Genomic DNA, 26,772 nt, shown 5'->3' with positions numbered 1-26,772 from the left:
AACCTGCCGAAATTGCAATTTGGACTGCAGCTCATTACGCGAAAGGAGGGAAATAAATTAAAATTCAAAAGGTGACACGGCATTAAGCTCAAGCTGCCAAGCACCTTGTGCCAAAGTGTCGAAACGGAAGTAATAAGTGATAAAACGGAAACACAAAGACAAGCAGGCAACAGGGGCGGAGGAGATGGTGGCCAAGATGGTGGAATAGGAGGTCGAGGTGGAGGTGGAGGTGGAAGCTGGGGGTGGAGTGACGCCTCCACACCGGATGCGCCATGCAGCGCCAGAAAACTATTGTCAAAGCTAATCGCAAACAAAAAAAATAATAGGAGAAAAATGAGATAAAGCCAAGTGGTCCGACTATAAGATACCCGGTAAAGAATTCGTCTTTTCTTGTTGCCTTTTATTTATAAATATTATCATACTTTATCCAGATTAATGGCAGTAAAAAGTCATCTCCAGAGTTATATTATATTACCTTTTATAGTGATTAAACCTTAAAAACGTATTCTTAAATGTAAGTTTGTATATTACTGAACTTATTTCATAAAATATTGTAAGTCTGTGAAGAGGTTTTAATTTTAAATAATGCCATAACATATATAGTTTAAATATAAAATTTAATATAATAAAAATATCAGAATAATATGGTTTACTATATTACTAGTATTATATAAAGCAGATTAATTGATAGCCCAAATATTTATAATTATGACACATTTTTTGTTGAATTTGAAAGACTTGAAAACAGAGCATTCTATTAAAGGAAATATGATGTGTCAAAGGGACCAAGCCACGGCAAGGCAAGGTACACCTCCTTCACAGATTCGTTAAGGCTTCAAATGTCCCTGTCATGTCATATATAAAAGGCGAATCCAATATGATCCTCGTAGTCAATAAGTAACGGGTATAACAATGGGAGGCGAAAAACTTGGAGGGGCGTGCTGAAGAGGTGGCAAATTGACATGCAGCAATCGACCTTTATTAAAAAGTTTCTATTTTTTCGCCAACCGCCAAACCAACCAGGAAACCAAAAAAAAAAAGAAAGAGCTCCCCTCAAGACGCAATATATATGGGAAAACTTCCACTCACTTTTCCCCCAACCCTCGGCGGAAAATACATCTGAGGGTGACCCCTCGGGGCTCCGCTGGCAAACCAATAGAAAAATGTTTGTTTGTGGCAACATCAGGAGTCGAGGCAGCAGCAGTAGTCCTGGTCGCAAAAAAAAGATAGAGGGGACCCGAAGAACCAGGACCCCAGGCGATGACAATAGCTTATTGACAGATTATTCAACTGTTGGCACATATTGCCGCCATAGTTTGGCACCATCGGGCACTGGCAGCAACAACACAACCAACAAATCAACCGGCAACATCCAACAAATCGACAAGCGTTTCAAGCAAATAATTAAAAAAGTTGGCAATATTAAAACTGAGCCATCAGGAACCCAACCAGAGTTTCTTAGTATTTGGAGGGTGACGATAGAAGATTGAATGGTTGGGCAACCTTCACATAAAGTCCTTCAAATGGTTTGTTTTTTGAAGGTTGAAAAATTTCAAAGAGAAAGAAATAGTAATTTAGAAAATGCACAAATACTGATCAAGAATATACATACTTTATATGGTCAGAGATGACTCTGCATGAATTTATAATTCCTAATTAATATTAATTCCTAAGAGTTCTGTGCATTAAATAATGCTTCATGAGTGGGATCTTATCATCTTCATACCTTTCACTATAATAATAAGATTCTTTTTCTTATAATAAAAATGTATTAGTAATTACTTGTCAGATTATTATTTAGATTATTCGGAATCGTATATCGAAGTATATAATTTCCCCCGAACTGTACAAACGATATATTATCCTAGTCAACAGTGCGTATGAGTAATGTACTGACCTCGATACGCTTGCAAAGTCAAAGTTTGGTATTACTTTAAAGGTATTTCCAATCCATAAACCATTTTCAAGCAGCTGAAACTGCGTACATGGATTTTATTCATTTCTCTTTCTAAGCAATTCATTTCTTGGTGCTATAATCGGTCAAATTCTATGGCCGGGGATATCAACTGTTCACCTGCTCAGCTGGCCCCCAGGGAATGTGTCTGTCTATTTATTGAACCTTGTGTCTTAGCCTCGCTGGCATTTGAATCCACAATCCATCCTTCAATCCCCGAAGGAAACTTCTACAAACACACACTCGAGACGATGCATTCAACTTCTTTATTGCTTCACAGTGCAGGAGTTTCTTTTAGAATATATTTCATTTCTGATACCCTGATTTTCTTTTTAATTAAATGTATTCTTTTATGAGTGATATAACTTTGGGTTTGGTTATCAGTAGAAAAGTTAAATCTTAGACATAAATATATTGATAATATATGCAAGAGCACAGAATTAATTTTGTTTAGCAAATAATTGCAACTACTTTCTAGTCATAAGTTCCTAATTAATAAATAGATTATTTTAATATTTTTAAAGGGTATAGCAGCGCTACACAAATGGCATTTATTCTACAAATAAATGTGTGGAGAATATTTACATATATCTATATCGACGATTGTTTTGGCATATTGCGCAATATTGGCTGGGGCAATGTGGCATCGCATCTGCCGCTGTTGAGTCCTTCATCTTTCTGCCCACTTGACGTATACTTAATATGCAGCTGCAATGGCAACGGAAACGGCAGCTGCAACTCAAACAATCAGCCGTAGACACAGAGATACCCTAAAAGGTAAGCTCTCTGAGGGAAAACTCTCTCTACCATTTCTCCATTTCCATTTCCATTTGCATTTCCACCGTGCTCTCACTTTTGCAATTCGGGACTGATTCATGAGCCAAATCTAATAAGCATTAGGCAAGAAGAGTCTATATCCCAGGCTCCTTCCTTCTCTTCCTTATTGCTCCTGCTCCGAATGGGTTTAGGAACCACAAAAGCCCAGAGAGCAAATGCACAAAACCAAAAAAAAAAAACCCAATGAAACAACAACAGAAAATACGGAGTGAAAAACCAAAAATGAATAAAGGAAAGAAATTCAAACAGTTTTCCAAGAGAGAGAGTTGCCAAAAACCGTTTTCTTCTGACCAACACACACATACACATACATAGAAAAAAATGAAGAAAATTCGAATGAGAGAGAGGGATAGTGGGTGTGAGTGTGGGAGTGGAACGAGTGAACCAGTGAAAAACAAATCAAGTTGAAGTTTTCTCATTTCCATAACTAATGCAAAAATCCAATTTCTTATGCAAACATAAAATTTTCCACTCGCAATGGGCTGGCCACCACCAGCAAATGGAGGAACAGCGGTTGGGCAGGGGTGGGCACCGGCTATGGCGGTTGGGAGCCACCATGCATGCATACTATAAAATTCAGGTCAAGCAAACCATAAAATCATTCATCATTTTCGTGTAAGTGTTGGTCCCTACACACGTGCAAACAGAACACACACACACTCTGGCAAGCTTAGAATCCTTGCCGGCTGTGGGAATGTATGTGGGTGGTGGTGGCTTTAAAAAAAAACGGCCGACGTTCGCATTTCCACAATAAAAATCAAAAAGCGAAAATTCTCCCTCCCAAGAAGACCCAACCCATATATATATATTTAAACACAATACACAAATAGAAAACAAAATAAAAATAATAATAATAATAATAATAATGAAGGCTCTCCAAGACCGTGTAAGCGAGACAGGTGACAAGGGCCTAGATATACACACCTACTCACACCCGGCACATACCTAATTTGCATACACTTGGGGAAATCAATAGATATTAATAAATAACAATTGTAATTTCCATATTGAAAACATATTAAAAACAGAATTGCTAGATTTTAAAACAAAGAATAAGCTGTGTTTTCCAAGAATGGACTTTAACATTTGGAAGTCTTGTTTAGTTTACAAAAGCTACTTTAAAAGCTTGGAAATATTAGGTTTTACTATTTTTAGTACTGAATCGAGAAATTTGAAAGAAAATAATTTGATAGAAATAAATCTTTAATATTTTAAAATATTATTTAAATCAAATATTTTTTATAAAAATTTATATTATTTAAATCAAATATATTTTATAAAAATTTATTTAAAATCTATTTATAGAATTATACTTCAAGTGTAAGATGAATAAGTCGAGAAGGAGGCAAGGGATAAGTGTCAAAAAATTTGGCAATGCGTCGCTTTCCCTTTCCAAAATTTTCTTTCAAGCCCATTTTTTATGCATCGTGAATTGTTGTTGCTTGTGTGTGTGTTTGTTTTAATGGTAACACACCCCCACAGTCCGCTTTTCCGCCTCCTCCAATTTCCCATCCCCCTTAAACTTTGTCTTTGCCTTCGTAGGCAATTTAAGCTTTGCTGACTCGACCGCTAAAGGAAATTTTTTTCATCTCAGTCCCTTCGTATTTTATTTTTTATTTCCCAAGCAGCCAACACACAACATTTATTTATAAGAATTTATTGTTGTCTACCTCAGAGCATAGATAAAATAGAAGAAGAAGTAGAAGCAACAAACGACGGACATTATAAAAGTTCAATTTAAATTCGTTTAGAATTCTTCTTTGGGTTTTTTCTGTACATTTTTGCTATCTTAATTGCCGTCAATATTGCCCACAAATCAAATAAATTATACTCGAACTGAGGAATCGCCCATCTATACAAGTAAATTGAAAATTGCCTTTTTTTGTCAATTTAAATAAATCTAAGAGAAGTCCCAAAAGAGAGAACATTTTGGGAAAGCCATTGACCTTTCTTTGTCCCAACAAATACATATTCTCCTCTTAATATATTCTGAGAATTTAATTTAATAAAAGAAATACCAAGAAGAATTTAAATGAATTAATTTTATATAGTTTATTAGAGATATAGTAAATACATCTGGAAGTGAAAAATCTATACTTTATTTTATTTAAAAACTTTAGCGTATAAGCACAGTTGAAACTGAGTTTCTCAACTGGACTCCAATCCCTTCTCAATGATATATTCTTGACTCTTGAAACCCAAAGGCTCCAACTAATTACGAAATGAAAGTCAAATAATTCGATCAATGGCAAACAAACTTATCAACTTTCGAGCGATGTTATGTGGAAAGTCCGCCAGCAAAAACCGACCAAACCAATCACCGAACACCACCCCCTGAGTTCCAGCATAATTGTGTAACACAATGAACCAATTTAGGTCGGAGTTTTCTATATATTAAACATACATACATACTCACACAGACTTCCCTAGCAAAGTTGATAACTTAATTTTTTAGCATCAACACTAGCGGAAGTTGTTCGATGATGTGATATATACTTTTTCCTTCCAAACCCCATCTCTTTTTGTGCACTATATGGTACTATATATACATGTGGCTGGCAACTAATTTGGTCAATTGCAACCCCACCAGCCACCAGGCTCTCTCTCTCGGCTTTGCCTCCATTGACTCCTAGTAGAGGCCCCCGGCAAGTAATTTATTTCCCTTTGGCAGCACTTTCATGAGAATGGAGCTGATGATGCCCACCATGCTAATCAAGGGCGAAAATGTCGTACAATAATTTATTATAGTTTTGCTAACCGCTAACCGCCGAGCAAGACACACAGCACAAGGTACCCCCGCTCCGGAAAATATCCTTAATTCTCAGCCATCCCTTCGGCACCACCTCCACCCATTGGGTGTGTGTGTGTGTTGGGCCAAAAATTAATTGAATTTTTGTACCACAAATTCTTGAGCATTTTCTCGGCCTGGCATTTTCTGTTTAATTGCTGCCATCAGCGTAGCGGTTAAATTTTAGAACCCAAGAGCTGATAATTAGATATGGCAAATATATCGATATATCGGGGTAATAGTGACCTTTTTTATATGTATTTTCTATTGAAATATAAATTAATAATGCTTTAAATATAAATTGGGATGTACATCGAGTTGAAAATATATTTTAAAATATTGCATTTAACATTAAAACATCAATTAAAGGCACATATATAGCTATTTGTATATATTGACTTATGTATTAGTTTTCTGTTATCGACTTTCAGGAAAAATATCGATTCAGTTTCTTTATTTCGATTAACAGAGCACAAATCTTATTTTATATTTCAACTATTTAAAAGGTTATTTAATATATTCCAAAAAAATTTAAATGTATACCAATAAAACTCCTTAATTTCCTTTACGTTTCACATCCCTAATCAGAAGTAGCCAGGCAACCCAAGGCCTTGTGTCGGTTATTGTCCTTGCAGCTCACTCGACAGTCCCACGCCCACAATGTTTCATATTTAAAACGCATTTTTGCTATCAGACCGACCGACCGCCCGCCCGCCCCCGACCTTTCATCCTTATCATAGTTGCGGTTACTGGTGTAGGTCCTGAGGAGGGGGGTGGGAGGATAGGAAAGTCCTTCTCCCTCGGTGGCCTAAGGAACAGGAGCCTTGCTGGCTGCTTGGCTTTTGCCTTGCGGTTAATGCCGCCGGCAATCAAAGCAATTGCTTCTGCTGCTCGGGCCCCCTTTTTCTCTAATAAAATAATTGAATTGCGGCCATGTGGTAATATCTCTCCACTTCAAAGCCAATGAGCCAAATGCAATTAACCAGTAGAGGATCGAATAGAATGTATCAAGTGAGTCTGCTGCAAACATAATTTATATTGAAAGCTGTACTCAAAATGGAATTCATATTTAATATTTAAAATGCAAAGGAACAAGAGACCCTATCTAGAATTTGGCAAATAATATTTTTAGGGAAGCCTTACAACAACTTATTAAGTGGAAATTAAAAAGGAAATATTATAAAGGGCAAGTATTATAATTTTACCATTAATCGTATCCATTACCAGTATCGTCTTTAAATTACTCAAAAATACCTCTCTTTAGCAGTTTTAGAGTATAACAAGAAAGGAAGCTAACTTCGGCACGCCGAAGTTTATATACCCTTGCAGATAGAACTTCTATGAATAGGCATCCATACAATATAAATTATATATATTTGTGTTAAAAAACAATGAAGTAATACCTGCTTTCATATCATTCACCTATACATATTATATTTGCAGTTTTACATTCACAGATTTGCATTTTTCCTCTACATCAAACGATCGTTTGTATGGCACCTATATTATATAGTCGTCCGATTTTTATGAAATTTGCCACAAAATTTAAGACTTATATAAAATGGCTATACCTCAAATTTGATGAAAATCAGCTGAAAACTAAAAAAGTTATAAATTTAATTGTATTAATTTCTCGATCGTTCCTATGGGAGCTATATGATATAGTAGTCCGATTTTCATAAAATTTAACACAAAATTGTAGAATAATATGAAATGGCTATATCTCAAATTTGGTCAAATTCTGTTAAAAACTAAAAATTTTATAATATTTTTTGTAAAACTTTTCCGATCATTCCTATGACAGCTATATGATATAGTCGTCCGATCCGGCCCGTTCCGACATATATACAAGTGAGAGTATATAGAAGACTAACTGCAAAGTTTCATTCAGATAGCTTCAAAACTGAGAGACTAGTTTGCGTAGAAACGGACAGACGGACAGACGGACAGACGGACAGACGGACAGACGGACATGGCTAGATCGACTCGGCTGTTGATCCTGATCAAAAATATATATACTTTATATAGTCGGAGGTGCCTCCTTCACTGCGTTGCAAACTTCTGACTGAAATTATAATACCCTGCAAGGGTATAAATATAGATTATACCGACCTTACTTTAATATCTTCCCTCTCATCTCCCCTCCCAAATGAAACTCCTTTGAATTTCCATCAATTACCAGGGTTTCATCGAGCTGGTAACTACCAAAGTACAGACTCCTTAGCGCTCCATTTTTAAGTACTATGAAATTGGTATGAGAAGTTCTGCGGCGACATGGAGTATGATACAAAGAAATCCAGAGTCTGATGACTGAAGACTACAACAAAGTGTTTGCTGTCGTCAACGCTGATGCTCCACTTTACGCATATGCAAAATATTTAAGTGCAGCCGGCAAAGAGCAAAGCAAAGCCTCAAACACACACTCGACAGGAATCTGGCAGACCCCCAGCCTACGATTCCACCTTATTGCAACCCAAAAGACTCGTCTTCACATTCATTCCCTTGTATACACGAAAAGAAAATTCAACTTAACTCAAGTAACTTAAAGATTTCTAATACATGCATGTTAATATGATTTAAAAGCTTATAACACTGTGAAGTTGTCATGTCCAACCCTATAAATCATATATATATTCTGATCAGCATCAACAGGCGAAGCTTTCTAGGCATTTAGGAAAAATAATCAATTTTTGAATATTTTTTCAAAATCGTTGAAATAGGCGAAAATTTGTATTTTTTAACATTTTAAACGAAAAAATAACTTGACTGGGGCAGCTTTCCGAATTAAAATTAAGGCTTCTTTTTCTTAGTTATGTTTTTAAAACTTTGATATGTTGAACATATTATCATCATGAAATATAAATAAAATCGACTCAAAAATGGTATTATTGTTTTAGTCCAAAGCTTATAATTCTAGTAAGGAGTCATTTCCGACCCTATAAATCATATATATTCTTGATCAGCATTAAAAACCGAGTCGATCCAGCCATCTCAGACAGAAAAAAAAAATTCTAAATTTTTTTTAAATTTTTATGGGTTAAGTTACATTATTTAAATTGTAAAAAATTGGCAATTTTTAAATTTTGTTTAAATTTTAAATTAAGTATGCAGATTTGTTAACCTAATAAAAACTAACACAGAACTGTTTTCCGAATTAAAATTAATAATTTTTTGACTAAGTTATGATCAAATACAATTTACCCCAGTGCGTATACGTAATTTTCTGTTTCTTTTCCTTTTCAAAGGTAGTTTAATTTTAGTCAGAAGCTTGTATTGATGTGAAGTTGTCATTTCCGACACCATAAAGCATATATATTCTTGATCAGCATCAAAAGCCGAGCCGATCTAGCTATGTCTCGCTAAAAATTTTTTTTTTCAAAATTTTGAAAAAATTTTTCTTCAAAATTGTCAAAAATTAAACAAAAAATATTACCATTTTTACATTTTAAATTAAGTATGAAGATTTATTAATCTAATAAAAACTATCATAGAACTGCTTTCCGAAGTAAAATTAATGTATTTTTGCCTTAGTTATGAGTTTTTTTATACTTTGATTTTTTGGTAAAATTTTCATTACAAAATATAGATAAATATTGATTAAGAGATTGCAAATATTTTGAGCTTAGTTATGATCGATTTCCGTTTTCATCTTATAATTTATTTCCAAACTGTAGAGGCATATAAACTTCTACTTTACGAGATACGTTTTCTTTCTTTCAAAGAATAAATCAACTTTTATCATAAAGAAAATCTTTAACTAACCTTAATTCTGAATTTTTTCAATTATAAAAAAGTAAAAGTAATTAAATATTTTAACCCTAACTAATACCTCAAATTTCTCTGCGTGCAAATCCACATGAAACCATTTGAGGCAGGCCCAATTGCAACCACGCACTCAAAAATGTTAACCGTCTTATTTTTGCCACGTTGATGATGACGACGACGCTTCCTTCTACTTTCTGTGCCATTCCTTCCACCAAAAACTCCTCCTGCTCCTCCTTCTCCTCCCCTTCTTGGGGTGGATGCAACACACACATTTCGAGTGCTGCACAAACATTTGCACAGTGAAACGAGGCGAATGGTGGAAAAGGGGTTGAGCGACGCCTAAATGTATGCAGCATATAATTATTGATGGAGTCTGAGTGTTAGAGCAGGCCTGAAAATGATGATGAGTATACTTAAGAGGCATGGTCATAGAGGGGGTGGGGGAGGGGGATGCTTTGCAGACTCCCTCCTGCTAGTTAATGTTGTTAGCAGGTGCTCGAGACATTTGCATATGTTTGTGGTTCATTGCAAGTGCGAATCCATTAACATCAAGTGAAGCATTAGATGAAAAGCACACAGAGAAATGTGTATATATGACACGACAGCTAGGTTTATAAATAATATACATAAATGTTGGAGATATGTGAAGCCAAATAAAATACAGTATTTAGAAATTTTAGAGATTTAAAAAGAATACACTTTATTCAAGACCAAATTAAATGAAAGATCATTTAAAGATTGTTTGTTATTTTAAGACATTCGTCTTCCTTAAACATCTTATGATCATATTCAAACCTTGTGTTGTACTTAAAATAAATTATTTAAAATACTCAACAAAGTTCTTCACACTTTCCTTAAATATTTTGCAAAGTGTACAAACACACACTAGTAGGAACCATGTTTTGGGCATTCTAAGAGAACTAAGATGAAGAGCTTTTCAGTATAGAGGGGAGATTCTAAAGTACCCCCCACAGGATGCCTGGTTATAATTTTCTCATTAGTCAGCCAAAGAATTTCTATATACCGCAAAGGCAATAAATCCAAAGAATCCCAAAACACAAAAAAAAAATGGGAAAAAGAATTCCTAAGAAATTCTACAGACGGCAACGGAAATTGAGCGGGAATGTGAGGGGAGTGAGTAGATGGAGAAAAAAAAGTCAATATAAGGAAATTAATTTCCAAAGTCCAGGAACCAGGCTAGGGAAAAGGTAGAGAGGGGAGCAGACCATCTTAAGGATTGGCGACCAACACATAAAATTCAATTAACCCGCAAACACACACACACACACACATGGTGTCCTGTAGGGGAGACTAACCCCTAGCACTTGTCAGCTCACTTGAAGGAGTTACATGGACCTACACACACACAAACACACCCTCCTACTAACACATACACACATAAAAGCAATTGAAAGAACATGCGAAAAACAATAAAAAGAAATTAAGGTAAAGTAGCCAGCAAGCACGAGGGGAGGAGGTCAGTGGAAAAGGAATCATTGAATCATTTAATTAGCGTTTAGATTGCACACACACACATGCAGCTTATTGAATATGTAAGCATGTATGGGTGACACGAGGGGGGGGAAAAGACCATTTTCAATTAGTTTGCCAACCAATTTATGCGGCTACTACAAGAAACGAGGCAAAATAATGAAGGAAAGAGGATAACATGGCAATGTGACTACTTACACATGCAAGCATATAAGTATTGGTGCGGCATCCTGCGAGCAGGATGTGGGAGCCAGTGAAATACAGTCACTGCTTTCGTCACATTTTCAGTGAAAGAAAGAAGGAACACCAGCAAACAACAAAAAAAAGGACCAAAAGCTGGCCGGAACCAGAGCAAAAGAGGAGGCCCGGCTTCAGGACAACCTCTTTCTCTTGAGAGCCTGAAAAGGATGAAAACCACAAAAACGAATGCCCGCCGGCTGGCACTCTAAAAAAAATATTAATAAATTGATTAAAAATGTTATTACCTATCTAAAAGGAGGAAATATATATTTAGGAATAAAGTAAAATAATATAAAATAATATCTCTTACTTATAGTAAATAAATTTGATCCTTTTTTTGTGGATTAAAATACATTTCTTTCAGTGCTTTCAGCGTGCTCTTCGCTCGCAACCAAAACCACAACAAGCCAAATAAAATGTGTTCGCCTTTCTTTGGCGCAGCTCTTTTTATGTGTATAAAAAATATATATATTTTATACACGTTCATACATATGTATATCTTTTTTTCTTTTTGTTCTCCGCACAGCGAGGAGCTAGCCAGATAAAGAGGAGCATGCAGAGACAAACACAAAGTAGCCGCGAGCGTTTCACAAAAGAGTAAAAATTATTGATTCATTTGCCATGGTTTCATTATCCCGCCCACAGGACCTCCTGATCATTTTTATAATAAAAAAAAAAATATATATATACAATAACGGCGACTGTGGGAACAGCAAAACGAGCAGAAACCCAGACAGACATCCTTTAACAATTATTATTCAATATTTACAGACAGATATACACATGTATGTATGTATGTGTGTGTACTATCAAGATTAATGACGGAGAAAATTTAAGTTTAATTTGTCGGAAAATTTCGAAAAAAAATTCACCTGATTTTGATCTTTTATGAGGAAAGAGATTCGAAAAAGACCAAAGGAAAGACTTTTAATGAAATGAATTATGGTCATAATTTTTCCACGACCAGCTTTTAAATATTTGTGTATCAAAAATTAATACATTACCTTAATACAATGTATATAATTATGAAAAATAATCAACTTTTTAAGCCCTATACATCAGAGCTCGCAAATAACTGTCGACCGATTTTTTTCTTGCGCTCTCGTTGCGAGCACAACCGAAAAAGTTCATACTCTCTCGCTCTCGCTCCGAGCAAGAGACTCTTGCTGTATTCTTTTATGTTTTCTGTTGAACGTTTTTCGTTGAGCTCTTTGTGTGTCGCTCTTTCAATGAGCATTGCCTAAAGAGCGAAACGAGAAACGGTCGCACAATGAGAGTCAGCAAAAGACCGATTGACCGAAAAACTCAACGCAAACGGTCTTTGCATTTACTCACACACACTCAATTCACGATCGCAATACAGGCGCTTAACGTCTTGCTTGCCTATGCGTGTGAGTGTATACCAATACATATGCAAAAGACCTTTTGCTTCACTGAACACGACAAAACGGTCTTGGAACAACCAGAACAAAACAGAATTAAAAAAAACGGTTTCGCTCTGAGCGAGAGCGAGCTCATTTAAGCACCCTTATTTCGGTTGCTCTCTGAGTTTTTTCGTAAAGTGTCAGGAAAAGACACTTATTTGCAGACAACGAGAAACGGTCGACAGTTATTTGCGAGCTCTGCTATACATACATATATTTAAGACAATTAATTGTCGAAATAATCCCTATAATAGTGAAAAATAAATTTACATTAATTACAATGCCATAACACTCACTCTTTAGATATCCATCCCCGAGGAGGAATTAATCTGAAATGAAATAAAACTGCATTTGCGATTGATTTGTGCTGCTGACAAATAAACAAAAAAAAATAAAAACAAAGTAAAAAGAAATTTATATATTTATATACTTGCCTCATGTACAATAGATATACTGTATATGGGGATATGTAAAATGCAAAAGCCGAGAAATACAAAAAGCCAATCATATGGCAATGGCTACACATAATAAATAATGTCAACACTTACGGCATGGACTGCCTGGGAGTTCCCTTCGATGTGGATGGGTGGCAAATCATATATACACAGTATTATATATGCATTGCCTGGTCAATTGAAATGGAATTGGATTCTGTCAGGACACATATCGATAGTGTTGTGTTCTGAAATAAATCACAGGGGGATAAGGGGGTCCTGGGGATTCATCGAATTCATCGTTGTCAACGCATCGCAGTTGAATGACACAAATTTGTATTGCCCTTTTTTTTTCAAGGAATATTAATACAAGTGTACATCGGGTCAAAGTCCTTCAATAGATATATATTTATATATATATATCTGACTATGGAGTGCGTGTTCAGCAGACCAAGCCACAGACAATAATGTACCATAATTATATAATAGAGCTATTACCTGAACACAAAATTGCCCTCGTCAAAGAACCAAAGCCCAGCCTTTGACCACAACTTGGTTTTTTCCATTTTGCTTGCTTTTTTGTGTTGTGTCGCTCCTTTTGCTTTTGAAAAATTTACTTGATGGGTTTTCGATGCGAATTATGGTCTAGAGATGCGGTAGGCCGAAATGCAACCCCCTTAAGCCAAAAAAAAAACGGGGCGGAAAAAAGCGCAGAGAGGAGACTTGGAGCTAAAAACTGTCACAGCAAATATCTTACGACATCCCATCCGAAATGTGCCGGAATCAGTCAGACGTAGCTTAAGAGCTTCCCCCAAACACACACACACACACATATTCAAAGGGAGAAAAAGGACTCGGGGCCAGGACACGGCCCAGATGAAGGCAAAAGACCGCACTAAAGCTATTTTAACAAGGAAAGGGACTGGAAACAACAACAGCAGGAGCAGCAGCAACGAAGAAAAAGGGTAAAAATAAAAAAGAAACTCCATTTACGCTTGCTTAGTTCCTTTTAGTATAAAGTTTAAGCTTAATCCAGCATAAAATCAACTGGTAAATTTTTTATGTCCCCCTCCTGTCCCGTCGATTGGCCCATCAAAAAGATTAAAGAGTTAAATGTTATACCCGTAGTGCCGAGCCTAAAACTATATATATATACATATATTTGCCTGGAATATGATTATAGGGGTTCATTCATGCAATCTCTTTCTGTGTTGGTTTATTTTTTATATCACTATATGCAACTGAATGACAAAATAAGCCTGTTATGATGAAAAGGACATCTGATCTAATCAATTGGCTTACAATAAATTTGTCGCTCTAGTATGGGTATAAGCTACACCAAGCACTGCAAGAAAAATTATTAAAATTAGGCAGAAATTTCTAACATATAAAAGAAAAATATTAAAAATACAATACAAAGTTTCTGATTTTTGACATGCCAAAAGCACTTATCAAATATATCTTTTAGGAAGTCACTCTTTACATATCAACTTAATGGAAATATATGGTTTTCTCTTTAACAAAGGGTAATGTTATGCATTTTAAACACATTTATTTATGTTTACAAGGTATTTTATGATTCTTAATCTTGTTCTTCAAAACCTATTGCTTATCTTTTGAAACATTTATTTCCAAACTTTAAAAATTAAGCTTTAATTGAAAAGTGTACTTTCCAATAGAATCTTCCACTTTAACTCTTTTAAAATTAAAAATCAATGCTAAACATAATGTTTCAGTGCACGCAATGGACACATGCATATGGTTCTTACCTGAATCCTGGCCCGGAATCTGGTTCTGGTTCTGGTTTTGATTCTGCTCTCCAGGATCCATGACCCACGACCAGGTGTGGGTGCGTGCAGCAGATGGCGGAAGCACGTCTGCCGGTCATTTTGTTTGGAATGTGAAAATCAAACCGGAAATGTTAAAATATGCAGCGTGGCTCTGACTCCTCTCACTCAACCACATACCCGTACTCCAGCATCCGTTCTGGGCCCTCTCTCTCTCTCTCATTTTGGCCATTTGTATTGTGTTGTTGACAATTCGATGTTGATGTTGTTGCCTGGTGTCGACAGGCCTTGCTCTGAAAGGCCACATTAAATGTCATCTGCAAAATTCGAGAGATTTGTCTTGATTTTAAATAAAATACGAATTTCGAGAAGCACTTGAATGACACTTGACAAGCTTCGCTAAGCTTCCGGTTCTGTCTGTCTGTCTATGTGTGTGTATTGGCCTCAAAGATTACCAAGAAATCGGCTCAGTGAGAGGACTATCGACTCACTCGAAAGGATAAAATGCTAACACCAAAATTAAATTATGAACCATGCTCTTGAACTGCAAAACATTTCATTCAGCAAGTTGAAACAATGAATGTTTTTCGTTTTTTTTTGAAAGAGAATCCATTGGGTAAATGAATAAACTGAAGTCCAGAGATGATTCATTGCATTTAAAGCTAAGTATAAGATTGGAAATTTCTAAAATATCTATCATTATTTTCCATATCAGTAACTTGTCCAAGGCGAAGTTTTAAAGCAACATCAATTTATCTTAATGCTCGTTTTAGGCCTCTCTCTTATTTCCATTATCATTCCTCATAATTATTTCGTTTTCAAACTGCATTCAGGCTGAAAAATTCTTTATTATGGATACTGGAAAAGCAGCTCGTTATTCGATTACCAACTATTTTTGCCCCTTTTCCTGCAGACTTTTTCATCATCAATCTGAACAGTATCCTACCAGCTTAGACTTCAATCCATCTGAGATTGTCTGACTCTGACTTTCCAAACTCTGTTCCCCTCCTACTACAGGCAAACATAATTTCTTTTGGTGAAGAAACACTTTCAACTTTCCATCGGGTCCATTGATCTGGCCTGCATCAAAAGTTAAACCTGACTTGGTACTTGGTACTTCACTCTTTTTCACCCTGCATCCTTTTGACTATTATAAACTGATTTATTGGTTCATTTCCAAGGTGCCTGGGTAAAGGACTAAGTGCAGCTAGCAGTCAAGGAAAAATCAAGCTGGTGATGGGTCGGGGAGGAAAAATCTATGACAGTGGCAAAAGGGACGACGAGTATACAAGGTAAATTAGATTTGGCACTGCCTTGATGATGATGCATGCGACAAGTGAGTTAAATTTTCACTCCTGGTGAGATCCTTTAAGGATGTTGAAGCTCAAAGGGGTTGCCAGAGAAAAGACAGCGAAGGGGGGGACGAAGGTGTACTGGAACAATAAGAGCAACAGACGGGCGAACGTAACTTTAAGCCGATATCAAATCTTTCAATAATTAATATGGCACACAGCCAGACCCAACCATCCCGGGGCAGGAATTGGGAAAGGAGCTGGCTGGGCAAACAAACGCCGGCTCATAAATAAACACACAGAACGTTTCAGTTGGTAAAGTTTTCCATGCCGTGCACACAACACACACACACTGCCAAAAATCCACACAAATACCAGGTAAATATTGTAAATATCTTCAATACAGTAAAAGAATATATATGGAAAAATAAACAATATATGTATACTATACATATATGGTTAGGTGGTAAAAATAAATATTTTTAAAGCAGAAATTTATTTGAAAAAATGTTTTTAATAAGAAAATTGAATTTTTAAGGGATTTCTAAATTTTATTTACTTGAAAAATAACTTCCATAGATACAATAAAAAAAAACTATATATTTATTGATAAAAAACTGATTCAATAAATGTATACTCTCTGGAATGTTAGAGCATAATGCATTTTTAAATAATATTTAATTATCATAGAAAATATTCACTGAGAAATAATGTTTTTCCATGTAAATACTGATTGGATAACTTTATATTTTCCGTTAATTAAAGCTTAAGGGTTCTTGATTTATTGCTTAAAACTAGTTAAAGATGTCGGCTTATTGTCAAAAAGCTAAAAAACAATTATTTATAGAGGTATTTAGTAGAAGTAATCGGTTTTCCACTATAAATCAATAAAATGTTTTTTTCATTTATCGAAAAATGAAAGTCAAGGACTTCTATGAATTTTATTTAGTTAAAAAAGGTTTTATACAATCAGTTAATATATAGTGTAAATATTGGTTTTCTTCCTATAAACTGATTGAAGTACTCTTTATATTTTGGTAAATAAAATATTAAAATCTATCTTAGTGTTACATAATTAAAAATCTAATAGTTCCGTCGAATAAACAGTAGAAATAATTTAAGAACAGCTTTAAGAAGTTTCTTTATTTCTAGAAAATAATGCTATAATAATGTATTTTACAATCCTTATAAACCCATCATAAAAAAACTATTTTATAGCTGCCATTAATTTTGCCAAGTGTTTCGGCTGCCACACATCAGCACGTGTTCATTTCCGGCTACAGCGTTTACCATGCATATCCTGCGCTGTATCCTTGGCCAGCCAACAAGCACTTGCCTTCTGTTCTCAACTGGCGGTCTGGCCTGCTGTTTGGCATCCTATAAGCCTGTAGCGGCGGCGTCTGCCTAAGCCCTGCTCCATCGTCGATACAGGGAGCGGCTTTCAGATTTAATTTTAATTAGGTGCTATTGAATTTATAAATTTTTCAGCTGCTGTCGCCGGTCCTCAGCTCAGCTCCTCCTCGCCGCACACGGAAAACTTTCGCAGCCACGCAGGACGAAAGTTTTGTGCGAGTCCCTGCCGAAAGCCTGCCTGTTGCCTGACACTAATAACAATAATCGCAAATTGTGTTTTCATGAATTTTCAACTCGTAATTACTATTTCAATATACATATATATACACACAAATACACATAATCTATATATATATATATACCAAAACCCGCCCTCAATAGAAGCCAGAAACTGGGCGCATAATTAAAATTTGTTGTCCATGCTAGAGGGGGATGGGTTTTTTGGGGATTTACCTTTTACAATGAATAACAATGAACAATGTACATTAATTTTCCGTATTAATTGTTTATTTGCGCAGGCTGCATATTAAAATGTCTGCTAATCAATATTAAACCCCATTCGAAAGAGATTATATTCCGTAGGCTGCTTTCCGTTTCAATTGTGAAACCTTTTGGGAATGGTTTGGCTTAATTGAGTTTTAAATGCCCCTTAAAGGGTTACAATTTAAAGGAGAGACTTACAAATAAATAAATAAATGCCATCACATTACAGCTAAATGGTTTAGTTTAAATAATTTAGTTAACAATTACCTGACGTGTGCTATTAATTCAAATAAATTAATTTCTTGACAAGCAATATATAGTAATCCGTTAAACAAACATCTTAAATCTGGAAATCTTTAAAAAATTCAGTAAATTTAAGGCAACAATCGTGCAAATATGTTCAGATTCCTATGTGTTTTGATTGTTTTCCTGGCTCCGGTTGATAGTTACAATGACCTGAAATGGAGTCTACGAAAACTGAAGAGATATATCAACTGCCAGGACAAGGTATACAAGTCAAGTGAGAGAATTTCCCGCGACTACTGGATACTGGAGAACTATATCAAGGCCGATCATGGTCCGCTCTCATGCTATGCCAATGTCACCTACACCACACACGCAGACTATAGATATTTGGACAATGTGGTTCCTCTCCTGAAGCGATGGCGTTCTCCCCTCAGCCTGGCTATCTATGCCCCCGGGGAGGATTTCGAACCCACCCTGAGGAGCATTCTCTACCTGCTACAATGTCATCCTGGAAGGCACTTGGTTCGCGAGCTGACCAGTTTCCATTTGTTCTTCGATGTCCTGCTCATGCCCAAGGTGTTGCCCACGGCAAAGGTGGCTTTGTCCAGGCAAATGAATTGCAGTGCTCCAGCTCCGTATGTGAATGTGAGAAAGATGGACTTGTACAGGTCGCGGATCAAGTTGAATTATCCTGTGAACATGGGACGCAATATAGCACGCGATGCCTCGCTCACACACTTTGTCCTGGCCTCGGACATAGAGCTATATCCCTCACCCGGTTTAGTGCCAGCCTATTTGCGCTTCTTAAGTCTTTCGGTGAGGTTGGATTTTCTGGGAACACAATTTATACAATTTTAATTATTCCAACAAACTTTTCAATAGGTAATTTCAAGACCCCAAATATTGTACACATCTCCAGTGGTCCATGTACTACGCATCTTTGAGGTAATGCCCAATGTTTCGATACCCAATACCAAGCGGAAATTGCAGGAAATGGTATACGCCAAAAAAGCTGTGCCATTCCATTTGGAAATCTGCGAGGTCTGTCATAGTGGACCAAAGCTGATGGAATGGATATATGCTTCAAATATTGACATGGAGTATCTAAATGTGTTCAATGTGGCTCGACGTTTGTCACCGTATGAACTATGGGAACCGATCTTTATAGGCACCGTCAGGGATCCCCCGTATGATGAGCGACTGAGCTGGGAGGGGCAAAGGGATAAGATGACTCAGGCATATACAATGTGTGTCCTTAACTACACATTCCATATCCTGGATAATGCCTTTCTGGTACATAAGCCAGGTATTAAGCGTTTGAAGATGGATGCACTGAACGATGCCCAGACCCAAAAGAACGATGATCTTATCAATGGAAAGATTTTCAGGGAATTGGATATCATCTATGGTTCACGAAGAGGTTGCCTACTTTTATAAAGTGTAATGTTTACTTTCGGGACGATCTTAGCTATTAAAAATTTTCCTTAATACAGGAAAAACCTTAATCATTATTTACCAGGAAAGCTTGTTCTTTATATATATAAAAGAAACTATTTTCTATAAGATTATAGGAAAGTAAAGAAGTTAATCTGTATTAAATAGTCTAAATACCCCAACATAATTCCTAAAATTAAGACCAATAATCAAATTAGTTATTATACAACTCCCTATCTTTAACACTTTCATATAACTACTTCCTCCTCTCACAGCGCATTTCGAGTTCGTTAGACCTCAGGGCAAAAAAACATTTTCCGCTTTTCATCAATGTTTGCTTAACTTTTTCCCTTGTTTCCCATTGCAGTTAATACAAACAAAAAGATAAAACAACAAAACCCAGGCAACAGCACCATCAATAGTATAAAATATGAACTGCAAACCTAAATAAATATTTATTATTCGCTGCATTCTAGTGGTTGTGTGCTTGTTTTTGCCCATGTAGGAGAGCAAAATTTTAGCTTAATTGAATATCAATTCATTTTAAAATGCGCACAATAAAAAGGGATAGAGTGCAGTTTGGCACTATAAAAAAAAAATATATAACATAAATCGAATGGCAAATGAGGCCGGGCCTTGGTCTCTATGATTTGATCGCAAAAGGTTATGGAATATTTATAGCGCAAATTATTAGCATACAAAATGCAATTGATGCCCTCCAGTGATTAATTAAAATGTTTCCGAGCGCACATAAATTTGTATTGTTTATTGCGGTTCCGCACAGACACAATGCACACTCGTGTGAATCCGCACACACACTTTATACACGCACGCACAACACTCAGAGAGAGAGCGAGGTCAAGCGCCATTTTTGTGGTTCACTACACTCGGCGGATGACCCAAGTGCTTATATAGAATATCCCATACTCTTGGTCAAGTTTTTAATATTTTGGCAAGTGTTTTTTGGTTTCATAATTTTGACTCTAAAGGGCATTGAGATAGGCTCAATAAACGAAATTATATGTTATTATTTTACTTCTATAAGAGCAATGATTTATTAATGTTCAATGATCTATATTTGTGGTTAATACTAGGCATTTAATTAGTAATTTTTGGCACTTTATGATGTATTTAATTAAATGATTAGAAAGTTTTAAACCTTAAGTGTTTTGTTTAGCTTGCACTTGTAATTAAAAACAATCGATAAAGTTTGCTTAAAAAAATGATATAAAATAAGTAACATAGTACAACTGATTCCTGGAGATTCTAAATAACTAAACAAAAAAATATTGGAATTTACCTTGTATGTTGACCAATATTTACATGAAATAATAAATAAATCTTTAATAAATAACTCCAACATGCTGTCAATATGGAACAATAGTTCCTGCAACCAGGTCAGGCTTTAGCTTAGTCCTTAACCCATAAAATACTGCAAAAAAGGATCCTTTGGCAAAACATAAATATCCTCTGAACACAAACAAACAAACAAAAAAAACGAGCTGAGCAAGATGGGTCTATATATGTGTCCGCTCGCTTTCCATCACAATGACATGGCAACTTGGCGAAACAAAGTGAGACGAAAAGTTTCCCCCAAAAAAAAAGGCAAATGACCCTTAAAGTTGAAACTAACAGTGACTAAATGGAGACAAGAGCAGACAAAAAAAAATGTGTATGTTTGTTTCCTAGGGGTGGTGAAAAATTCGTGGGGAAAGGGTTAGGAACCCGGACTTGAACAGATGAAGGAGTGGTCGAAAATGAAAGCAGCTGAAGCAGCATGAAAATCTTTTAATTGCTGCCACCAGTAGCCAAGCAAGCGAAAGCCTTCCATTTGTCTTTTGGCCAACTGCTGACGTTGTTGGATCTGTGAGTAGTCCTGCCAGCCAGAAAGGGACACCAGCTCCGATTAGGTCGAAGGAGGAGAACATCGAGGGAATGGGGGAAAACAATGCCTGGTTCGCGTGAAATTGCAAAACTGTTTCACCTGAATGCATGAGGCAATGTTACACAGCTGTCCTTTCCTTCAGAACACAGCTGAGACAAGGCCTTGGGCCAATAAGACAGTGAAGGATGTGCTGAGTCTTAACTGAATGATGTAGCATTGTCAAGGCTACTCTAGGTGCTCTGTAATTTTTAACCTCACATATAATATATATATATAATTTTGATGAACTTTCAGAAACTTGTAATAAGTGTCAGTCAATATTTAAATTATTTGCAGAAAGTTTACAATTTCAAGAAAAATCGAATTGCATTTTTTTTTTATATTCATTTTTATTGCGTTAAACTTCCATAATAGTAAATAATATACAAAAGTCAGTCAATATAATAGGTCTTCTTTAGTATTTTCCTCTCGTATAAATTTTATTTTATTCTTATTATTATATTATTAGTCTATAAAGTTAAACCACATTATTATATCATTTTATTAATGTTTTATATTTCTGTTGCAGTATAAAACATTTATTTTCACTTAGTGTATCTTTTAATTAATTAAAAACATTTTTCTATTATTTGGAAAAATAAAAGTAAGTTGAAATAATATATTTTGTTTAAATAAACCAGATATTCGCCCAGATTTATCTCATTAAAAAAGTGTATTATTCAGATATCCATTGTGTTGGGACGGCATTTATTTATTAAGCTCACTTTTTAAAGCTTTTCTCGTTTTTTTTGTATTTTTTTTTTTATTTTATCATTTTCCCCTTTTTGTTTTTATTGAATCATTTAATTGAATCATCCGGAAACACTTACATAACGCTTTTTGCTTCCAGCTTTGACTCAGAAAAACTCCGTTCAAATGATATGCAAACAAGATTAAATGTCCCAAATCACTTTATCGTTTTAGGTTGAAAACACTCCATAGTTCAAGGAACAGAGCGAAAAGGCTACTCGACCCAAGATGCCCCATCGACAGCCACAATAGAGAGAGAGTGGGCGACCGTAGAGTTCAATAAGTCCTTTGGCCCCGTCCCTGGAACAGAAAGCCCCAATTTTCCAGCTACCTCCAACGCCATTGTGGCGGAGTATGAAAAACTAGAAAAGCAACGAAAGACGACAACGGAGGGAAACAAACAAAACAGGGAAAAATACAAAAGTAGCAAGGGGAAAACTAAAAAAAAAGGAAAGAGAACAACGGCCGAGGAAAAACTTCAAACAATAGGCAGCCGTCAAAGTGAGCGATTGTTCGGAACGTGTCGGGGCATCAATAGAAGGACCAAGTGGACACAGGACCCTCAGGGGGAGGCTAATTCCCCCAAAATGCTTGACAACTGCAGTCAGGACTGATCTGTGTTTAGAAACTAAAGAAAAGTAAATAATTAAAGTACTCAAATTGGGAATATATACTATTAATATAAAATATATTGCTTCCTGGATTTACATATAATTTAACTTAGTTTATAAGGACTAAATCTTAAAAGAACATTATTTTGCAACAAAAAAGACTTAGCAGGAAGTCATAGAAAACTAAAACACTTTGGCTAAACAAACATGCGTTAACTAATAGATTCCTTTATGCCTTTGAATAAAATTATTGTTTGCGGATATGGCCAGAAAAAATTCTTAAGATGTTACCCCATCAAAGGAAAGGAGCTTAAGTAAATATTTTCCACCAGAATGAATGGGTATCTTTACCATACATTATACTCTTCTATCTGCCAGTTGATGGATGAGACTGAGACTTTGGCTGAGGCGTCTTAAGAAAACTGTAATTTTGATGTCAAACAGCGATTAAAAGCAACGAGATTACCTGATGCATATTGCATGAATGCATTTATTGTGTTTGCCCAGCGTTCCAACTCCTTCGTCCTGATTGTGTGTGTCCCCTCGAGGTAAAAGGAGCAGGTGCAGGAGGTGAGTGGGTGGATGGGTGGTGTAGTGGCGACTGAAGACCCTGCCACGGAAATCAGCCTAGAAGGATGCTACGCTTTAGGTGAAGCCTAAGCCTAGCTTCGCCAGTGTTGCCGATCACGTAAAGGTGGTCAAGCGACTACGTAACAAAGCTTTGAGCAAGCTTGCACGTGCCGTAATGTAGAGCTGCATTTAACTAAAACGCGTTTTGGCATATTTAACAGAGAATTTACATTTGCTCTGAAGACGAAGAAGAGCGCATTTGCCAATTAGGAAATTTTTTTCAAGCCGACTTTCCGTTTCCGTGGGAGGTCTTTTTAAATCAAGGTCTAGAAGAGCATAGACGTGTCGGGTGCTCGTAATTATCAATAAATCAGACAGTGGCAGTGAATCGCGTAAACCAAGTGTTGAAGTGGCCGCTGAAAGCTTCGCAGAAAAAGTGAGTAGAGAAGTGCCAAATTTGTGGGGCACAGTGAGTAACCTTTTTGTTGCCCAGGTTAGGAAAACTAGAAAATTGGAGGCAGCAAAGCAGCGTCGACGCACGGCCAGGGCCAAAGGTCGACAAGACCTTTCGCCAAGGGAAAATCCCTTAATTTTGTTACCAGGGCTCAAGCCAGCGGGTAATTATGAAAATAGAGTGTTTGTTAAAGGCAGTGCTTACTGTTTGAATGGAAAAATTTACAGATTGGGCCCTGCAGTAAAGAGTCAAGTCCCTAGGCAAGGGGTACCCCTAACCTGAGGGGATGAAGTAGAGAAGCTACAACCAGCGCAGGAGGAGCCGATCCCCAGGAAAAATCAGGCCAACAGCGCGGATGCGCAACTCATCTCTTGGCCAGCTTCGCGTCGGGAAAAGCGATTAATTCTTTTTTTTTGCGAAAATTTTGCTAACCTCGCGGGTTAACCTTGACCTGACCCCTGTGTTCTAACCTCCTCCTAATGCAAGTGAAGAATAATTTTTAAATAGGGTTATACCCTTAAAGCCCATTTTGGTTACTTTTTCTTCTGAGTTTTGTGCGAACAATTTGCTCTAACAAAGACAATGTGATTAATGGCCCAAAACATTTGTTAATATTGGCCTTTGAATTTAAAAACTTATGCTCGAATTATGCTCTCGATCTGCTTGCGTCTAGCCGTGAATTTAATGAAGCCGAATAACGAAAATTTATGCTGAATTTCCAATATTTTAATTTAATTTATTATTAATTTAGTTTTTTTTTATTTAATTTTTGCACCTTTATTTTTTTTACTTCAAATTAAGTTCCATTGTTGCATAGCAAAAAGAATAATAATATAAGAAAAATAGGGCCATTCGGACTTTAACCCCTTTTTTCCAGAGAAAATCTTCGAGGGAGATCGATCTTCGCCGATGGAAAATTGAGTGAGTCAAAAAAAACCATTCGAATGAAAACATGCAATTGAAAAAAAAAGGAAAATACTTGAAAACTTAAACAATTTAAAAATGATTTAATTTAAAATATACAAAAATAAAATCTCCATAAGCTAATGCAACAATTGAAATTGAAATTGAAATGAACTAAAGACATGAAGTAAATTTATTTTAATAGTTAATAGAAAAGAGAAAACATGAAGTAAACGAACATTTAATAATACAATTTAAATTTGATTTAAACTTTTAAGAAAAATTATTTCTTTTGAATTTTGTGCACAATTTTTAAACACATATATGTACATCTATGCACCTCCTCAAGTTTATACATTTTAATTTTAGCTTTTATTTATCTTTGTTAGCTTTAAGTATTGAATTAATTTTATTAAACCTGTTTTAATTTTAAAAACCATGTTAGTTTAAAAACCGGTATATACCGACTCGTAGGATGACTCCACGGTCGTAGGGTCCTGAAGGGATCACCAGAGCCATGCTCTTGCGGCAGGTGATCGTAGGTTGGGTGGGCACAAAGCGAGCACAACAACATCTGTGTCTCTGCATTGTATAGATTTTCTCTCTGTCTTCTCTTCTCTCCACTTCCGCTTTTCTTCTGTCTTCTTCATGTTGTGTGAATTTTGTTTATCATTTCTTCCGGTTTTGTTCTAGCTTTTATTTTGTCGCAGCACGCTCAATTCTAGTCTTTGTAATAATAATGTGTAGTCGTTGTCCGAGATCTGGGTGAGCAAGACCTCCACCCCCAAAGCCGACGAGCTAGAGCCGGAAAAATAAAGCGTGCCCCAGCAGCCCAGATCCTCACCAACCCCGACGAGTATATGGTTGCACGCTACAGTTATAATTCATTATTATTATTAAGAAAAGTGGCGCCCAACGTGGGGCCTTAGTAAAAAAATTATTTTTTTATTAAGACTCGCGGATAGACAAATTCACCACATTCTACTTTAACTCTCTCTTGTATTTTATACCCTTATTTGCAACAATTTCGTTTTATTTATTCTTGGATAACAGCTTTTTGAATATTTGTATTTGTAACTGTCCAGAATTTTAAAGTTTTTATTAAGTCTTAAGGGTAAATAAATTCTTTCTATTTTAGTTAATTTGAACTAGCTTTCAACTTCTTCAAACTGGTGTTAAATTTTTTTGTTTTGTCTTAATTAGTCTTGGAAAACAGTTGTGATAAATATTAGTATTTCCAACTGGCCAGACTTAAAGGGAAACAAAAGATTTTCCTACATTGAGAGGAAGTGACAAGGTGCCGTTAAATTGAGGAAAACAGAGAGGGCAATACAAAGAGCATTTTCTGTCCCAATTTTATAGCACTAAGTCATGAAACTAGTCTCGACTTTGAACTCAACTCTATGGAAAATTCTGGCATTTCTTTCGAGTCGTGCCATATCCTGGAAAAGTAATTTACAGCTTTCTTTAACTTTCTTTCTAATCTTTTCTTGAAGCTTTATTTTTCTAGATCGTATTCTGGAATACATGCGAACGTGTTTCCGAACTATTCGATGTCCGAATTCGAAATAAATAAGTATCGCTTCCCTTGTTCTGAATAGGTCTTGAACCTAATCAAAAATCTTTTATTTTTCCAATCTTTCAACTTCTGAGAAAATCAATATAAAATGACCCTTCGATACGTGTGACATCTAGAGTTCGGTAAATACAATTTGATTACTTTATTCTTGATTTATTCACGATATTTTATCTCATAAATTTCTATATTTTTTTTGGCTTAATTTTTTTTTTAAACATTTTGGCTATATTTATCGCAAAGAAGCAGAGGGTTCTGAGAATTCGATTGCAGCAAGTTAACTGCTATCGGAACAAGATCTCATTTGTCGAATTTAATTCGTATTTTTTTATTGTTGAGATTTTCTTGGGAACGATGGGGTTAGACCGCTCTCCAGAAAGGGGGGCTGAATCAAGCCCAAGCTATAATTGTCCGATATGTAAGGCAGATATAAACACTGCCGAGGTCTTTGTAACC

General features: G+C 36.0%; 2 protein-coding genes and 1 long non-coding RNA gene across 12 annotated transcripts in view; 2 read left to right on the top strand and 1 right to left on the bottom strand.

The window, feature by feature from the left end:
• The window catches only part of LOC110177976 (uncharacterized), a 157,667-nt gene extending 142,533 nt beyond the window's left edge, over positions 1-15,134 (bottom strand). For 6 of the 9 annotated variants that reach the window (XR_015272138.1, XM_086834796.1, XM_086834795.1 and 3 more), the window contains exons 1-2: positions 14,901-15,134; positions 14,703-14,810 (exon numbers count right to left, since the gene is read on the bottom strand). Coding sequence is in view for 8 of the 9 variants with exons in the window: in XM_086834795.1 (XP_086690921.1) it covers positions 14,703-14,810; positions 14,901-15,037 (245 nt within the window). In the remaining variant the exon portion in view is untranslated. Of the gene's footprint in view, positions 1-6,029; positions 6,600-9,403; positions 9,736-14,103; positions 14,279-14,702; positions 14,811-14,900 lie in introns of those variants that run through there. The other 3 variants (XM_086834800.1, XM_086834798.1, XM_086834799.1) reach the window with 3 other exon arrangements.
• A 2,981-nt stretch (positions 15,135-18,115) lies between these two features.
• LOC110183927 (beta-1,4-glucuronyltransferase 1) lies at positions 18,116-19,593 on the top strand. 2 transcript variants are annotated; one of them, XM_020952290.2, is made up of 2 exons: positions 18,116-18,910; positions 18,977-19,593. In XM_020952290.2, the coding sequence occupies exons 1-2, from the start codon at positions 18,245-18,247 to the stop codon at positions 19,529-19,531; spliced, it is 1,221 nt and encodes a 406-aa protein (XP_020807949.2). In that variant the 5' UTR covers positions 18,116-18,244; the 3' UTR covers positions 19,532-19,593. The 2 variants fall into 2 exon arrangements, with proteins under 2 accessions (XP_020807949.2, XP_086691012.1); XM_086834886.1 differs by having other exon boundaries at positions 18,116-18,915; positions 18,977-19,115.
• A 3,799-nt stretch (positions 19,594-23,392) lies between these two features.
• Positions 23,393-25,176, top strand: LOC147643407 (uncharacterized). Its single transcript, XR_015272134.1, has 3 exons — positions 23,393-23,819; positions 23,877-24,000; positions 24,065-25,176. It is a non-coding gene; the product is annotated as an uncharacterized LOC147643407 (long non-coding RNA).
• Positions 25,177-26,772: the final 1,596 nt, after the last annotated feature.

Source organism: Drosophila serrata, unplaced genomic scaffold (assembly GCF_035046125.1).
Source record: "Drosophila serrata isolate PLE 108 unplaced genomic scaffold, ASM3504612v1 contig_275, whole genome shotgun sequence".
In the NCBI taxonomy this organism is placed as follows: Eukaryota; Metazoa; Arthropoda; class Insecta; order Diptera; family Drosophilidae; genus Drosophila; species Drosophila serrata.
The sequence above is the reverse complement of the archived record's forward strand: the minus strand, read 5'-3'. Positions and strand labels throughout refer to the sequence as shown.

Coding starts and splice junctions, on each gene's coding strand:
- LOC110183927 (XM_020952290.2), top strand. CDS start 18,245: ATGTTCAGATTCCTATGTGTTTTGATTGTTTTCCTGGCTCCGGTTGAT. Junction 18,911..18,976: donor TGCGCTTCTTAAGTCTTTCG/GTGAGGTTGGAT, acceptor ACTTTTCAATAG/GTAATTTCAAGACCCCAAAT.